At 42.1% G+C, this 5,280-nt stretch overlaps 1 protein-coding gene across 1 annotated transcript; it reads left to right on the plus strand.

Moving 5' to 3' along the window:
* Positions 1-314: 314 nt before the first annotated feature.
* On the plus strand, positions 315-4,775 carry irx4b (iroquois homeobox 4b). Its single transcript, XM_042435502.1, has 6 exons — positions 315-733; positions 1,152-1,340; positions 1,657-1,769; positions 2,207-2,363; positions 2,643-2,796; positions 2,898-4,775. The coding sequence occupies exons 1-6, from the start codon at positions 689-691 to the stop codon at positions 3,473-3,475; spliced, it is 1,236 nt and encodes a 411-aa protein (XP_042291436.1). The 5' UTR covers positions 315-688; the 3' UTR covers positions 3,476-4,775.
* The last annotated feature ends 505 nt before the right edge of the window (positions 4,776-5,280 follow it).

The raw sequence follows: 5,280 nt of genomic DNA on the forward strand, positions 1-5,280 counted from the left end.
TCCTGATCCCCCCTCTGGCCATAGCAGTGTGTGTGTTGGCGTGTGTGTGTGTGTGTGTGTGTGTGTGTGTGTGTGTGTGTGTGTGTGTGTGTGTGTGTGTGTGTGTGTGTGTGTGTGTGTGTGTTTGTTTGGAAAGGAGAATTGATCACATTCTCATTACGCCTGGGGACTGTTGGGGGGTTGCACTTGCGCTTGTGTGGAGCTGTTCTCCTGGATAAGAGCTGAAAGAAAACTGGGAGGGAATTAATTAGGTGAGTTTCTTCTTCTTGATGTGAACACCGAGCTACGCGCTCAGAGTCCGGGCTGACGTCAGAGAGACGCGCCTTAAAACCAAAGAGCGCATCACGGAGAGATGCATGGTTTGATCACACACACTCGCTTTGGACTGTATGATAGCAAGGGCACTGTCAAGGCTGCAGTAGCTTAGTGAATGAAGAGAAACTGCAAGGGAGGAGCCAGGAAGTTACTTTAAAAGTCAGTTCATCGTGGTGCGTAAAATGAGAGTTGTGCGTAAATGTATGCGTGCCTCTAGTTGGATACGGTGGTAGATAATATTCAAATTTTAAAAGCTGGAAAGTTGGCTGGCGGACTAGCTCTGAGCTAGTGTCAGAGGGAAAAGTCTACCTTTGGCACGGATGCTGTTGGATGTCTGCGCTCCTGATTTTGCCTCTTTGATCTCATTTGAGCCATGGCTTACTCTCAGCTGGGATACTCCTACTCCACCACACCGCAGGTACGGTACATATGTTAAGCATGTTTTTCGTCATTTACCTTATTGAGTCATAACTGTCATTCAAGTGATTGAAAAGCTAAGTAAGGGGAATGGTATATAGACGTATGCACCCACATAATAGCCATTCACACGCCATTCGACTCTTGATTTATTTACAAAATATGACACCTAGAGTAGCATAGTTTCATTTCTTTTCCGTGCATGTTTCATTTTTTTTCAATAATTAACTGAAATTATAACGTCTCAAAGTCCTAGAAAGCAAGCGTGAACATTTAAGACAATAGAAAACTGTAAAGAGATTATTTTACAGTATAAACTAAAGGTTTTTTAAGTTTTGGATTGAAAAAAAATTAACAATTTCTTTCTTAGTGAAGATTCTGTGGGACAAATTAAATTAATCTCACAATTCTCTCCGAAGTTTCTGATGACCTCCAGCTCCTTGGCCGGTTGTCTGGAGCCGGGAACGACTCCGTCCCACCCGGCGCTGCGCTCACCGGGCCACCAACTCACCCCTGGTTCCAGCATCGGTGTCTACAGCGGCCCTTATCCAAAGAGCCAAGGTTACTACAACACCTGCACCAGCGACGCCACCGCTCTCTATTCCAGAGTGAGTTTCACATGCCATTTATAGTTTATTATCATTGTCCTTGTGCATTCATTTAAAAATGCGCAATTGCGCAGAAGTTGTTACTGACGTGCGAGGGAAGAAAGGCAGAAAATGTTATTATTTTTTTAAGGATTTTTCCAGGTTCATATGGTATTATTATCTGAGATAGAGAGAAAAACACCTCACAACAGATAAAGTCACTTCTTGGCTAAAACCACTCTTGACTACATTCCTTTGAAAATATGTTGGAATATTTTAGAGTTTGATATTGATTAGACATAATGTATATTAATGTTACATATTTTCCATTTTGCAGGGGCCACTAGAACCCAAAGACAGAGCTGCCTCTGTGCATGTGGGGACATCTCAGACTCCTGCCTACTATCCCTATGAATATACATTTGGACAATATCCTTATGACAGATATGGGTAAGTTAAAGTTAGTGGTTAGGCAAACGACTGCTTTTATTGCCCTTAAACTACACATTATTTTCTAAAATCAAAACCGTAATATCTTAATTTCAGATATGCTCGTCCCATAGGACTGCTGACTCTCTGATGAAAATGTTACTAGTCTGTAGCACGCTCATAGTGACCATATCTTCTTTAATGTCTTTGCATGAATACATATTATATCCTAACAGTAATATCCCTACTGAGACTTAGTACTGGTACAGTGCGGTTATATTGTAGCCTACTTTATGGTATGGGTATGGGTAAAGCATCATTAAAAGGCTTTCAGGATTTCAGAAGTCAATAGTTACTCTTATTCCTCTAAATGACACAGGCCTTTCTTTATAGCAAATGTCTTTTACTTATTTCTGGAGAAACAGTAACATAATAATGAATGTCACTACTTTGTTCAGGTATTCCTCCTCTGATGGAGCTTCACGTCGTAAAAATGCCACCCGAGAGACAACGGGCACCCTGAAGGCCTGGCTGCAGGAGCACCAGAAGAACCCCTACCCAACTAAAGGAGAGAAGATAATGCTTGCTATCATCACCAGGATGACCCTTACACAAGTAAGTTGTTAGCAAAATATTTAAGATTTAAGGGCACTTGGGTTATTATAAGTTTAGTTGTCGGATAAAGGGTATTTGTCTTATTTTCCGTCTTTCTGTTTGCTTTTCTTACTTTCTTTCTTACCCTTTACACCTTAATATGTTTTTCCTTCAGTCCTTCTTTCTGCTCCCTATTTCCTTTCTTTCTTCCCTTCATTCCTGTATAACTTCCCTCCTTTTCCTTTTCCTATGCCAATGATTTTATTTTCCTTTTTGACTTCCATTCCTTCTCTCCCTCAGGTGTCTACATGGTTTGCAAATGCCCGCAGGAGGCTGAAGAAGGAGAACAAGGTGACGTGGTCACCGCGGGCTTGTAAAAGCTCTGACGACCGAGGCTGTGATGAAGACAGTGATGAGGCAGAGAAGCCACTTAAAACTGACAAAGATCTTCCTGGTAAGTGGGACCGAAATCCATTTGTGCTTGGCTTAAATCAGCTGTTTGTAGAAAGTTTCATTACCCTACACAGACTTAGAGTTATCTGTGTCATTCCTCAGATCAACAGTGTGCAGACCTGCAGAGTGATCTTGAAGACTTCGACCTGCTGGAGTCTGATGCTTCTGACTGTGAACCAAAGCCACAGTTTCTACCAGAGGACAATGAAGCAAACCCAAACACAAACATCCGACATGGGCATCTCACACACAACCCAGATCCACTACACGGGACAGAGAGATTGACTCCTGACTGCCCCAAACTCACATCGGTCCAAGACCAAAACAGCACCTTCTATCCTAATCCAGATGTCCGAAGCTCAGACGCCAAGCCGAAAATCTGGTCCATCGCTCACACTGCTGTGTCTTTGGACCCCAGCTTGCAGCCAGAATACCCTCCCTGTATGCTGTCATCGACCAGGTCCTCCTCTCCCGGGTATCCATCAAATATGGCACTAACCAAGGCAGACAGGCAACAGGATTCACCGGTCGACACTCTCAGAGAATGGGTGGACGGAGTTTTCCATGGCCCCCCTTTTCAACAGCCCAAACCAGCTGCGTTGTGGAAAGGCTTAAATGAAGCAGTGATAGACAGCAGAACGCCAGGACAATCCTTTGTTAGGTCTACGTCATCTTTGTAGTGCAACCAGGCACCATCAATGGCGTTTTTCAAAGACTGCTGGACTTAAAACATAAAGTCTATATTTTGTTGTTGTGACTTGGTAATTGACTGTTCACTAAGCTCTGCCCTCTCTTGGTTTCTGTTGCTATGGTGGCAGATTTATCACTCTGAATTTTTAGTAATTTTTTAAACAATGAATCCTTCATTTCAGACACGTACATTAAAGCAGGTTTGTCATTTCTAGCCAACAACCGTTGATTTCGCCATCTGTAATGACGACATTGGTAGCAGATTTTATTAGCTTTGGTTAGCTAGCTAATTAACATTAATGTTAATTAATTTATTAAAAAGATTGACTCCAGCTTACTTTTTAATGTTTCCAGCTGAGTCATTTTAAAATGAGAGTCCTGTAAAAGGGGTATTAACTATGCACTTAATGGCTACATGCATAATATCGTGATAAAAGACTGAGGCTAAAGCCTCATGTCCCACGCAGGCAAAAAGTCAGCATCCCCACTAGTTATAAAAGACGTACAGGCTTCTAGGATTAAGACGTATTTGGGAAACGTAATGCTGTCTTGGAACATTGGCTGGGGTTACTGGAGTGCAAATTTCCCCAAACCCAATAAAGGGCAGGACAGAGCTGCTAACGTTAGCCAAAACTCTGATAGCATGCTGGACCAAGGTTTCCACATGGTGGATGTGCTAGTCTTGAACAGAACTTTTTGTTAACGTAACATTGTAACCCCACAAATTCATATATGCTCCTTAATGATGTGCTCCTTGGCTTTGGAAGCAATGCTCGGTTACTGTTGGGAGAAAGCTAGTTGGTCGGATATTTTAGCGATTGCAGCAAAAGTTGGAGCTGGTAAATGCACTGTTTAATCCATTCCTTAAATGTTTCTCTTGTGTATTGGGTTTTGGAACAGCTTTAACAAAGACACAACCCTCCAAAGTCTTCAAATGCCGGACATCATTTTTTACTACTGTCCCATGTGCACCGTTTCATCAACATGTGGAGAAATCCAAAGCTTTGAAAGATCTGCTGTGCCTAGTTATGGTTACCAAGCTAGGATTGGACAATTGTTCAGGGTAGGGGTTTAGCAAACAGTCAATTAACAATGTATGATCCTACTTTGGCATTTTGATAAGCTCTAACTCTCATGGGCCCCATTAATGGTCAAATGTCTAAGAACTGCCACCACACACTTCCCTGCAGCAAGGTTGTACGGTTCTCACATGAAAAATATACAATATTGTACACTTGCACTATAGCCTGCACACGCACTGAACCACAAAAATAAAAGGTGTATTCCGTAGCATGGCAATTCTCTGAGTGTGCCCTTACATTATCTGTCCATTGTGCTGAAACCACTTGTGGTATCAGTTTAGATGATGTAAATCCAGTTCAGGAATAGTGGAATATACTTCCGCAGTCTTGAATGTGTGTGTGAGTGTTTGTATGCATGTGTGTGTGTTTTGAGGGAGTGAAAGGGGGGAAGTGGATGGTATTCAGCCGTGACTAATGGAAACACACAGAGGAGGGTGCTGCTAAATTGTTAAATCGATGCCACTTCCACCCCGGCTCCAGATATAGCTGCAATCAGTGATGCGTCCCTTTTCATTAGGCGGCTTTTGACTTTGTCAACCTGGGACTGCAAGAAATTCCACCACTCGCAAAATGCTTCATAAAACTTCTTAAGTAATTTTAACTGAGTATCATTCTGTGCTCATTGGCATATCTTCATCCGCTTCAGTGAATTTGAAATACAACCATTAAGAAGAATAAACCTCATAGAAATAAACAGAGAAATAATGCTTGCA

This window comes from Thunnus maccoyii, chromosome 15 (genome assembly GCF_910596095.1).
Source record: "Thunnus maccoyii chromosome 15, fThuMac1.1, whole genome shotgun sequence".
Lineage (NCBI taxonomy): Eukaryota > Metazoa > Chordata > Actinopteri > Scombriformes > Scombridae > Thunnus > Thunnus maccoyii.

Coding starts and splice junctions, on each gene's coding strand:
- irx4b (XM_042435502.1), top strand. CDS start 689: ATGGCTTACTCTCAGCTGGGATACTCCTACTCCACCACACCGCAG. Junction 1,341..1,656: donor CCACCGCTCTCTATTCCAGA/GTGAGTTTCACA, acceptor TCCATTTTGCAG/GGGCCACTAGAACCCAAAGA. Junction 2,364..2,642: donor CCAGGATGACCCTTACACAA/GTAAGTTGTTAG, acceptor TCTCTCCCTCAG/GTGTCTACATGGTTTGCAAA.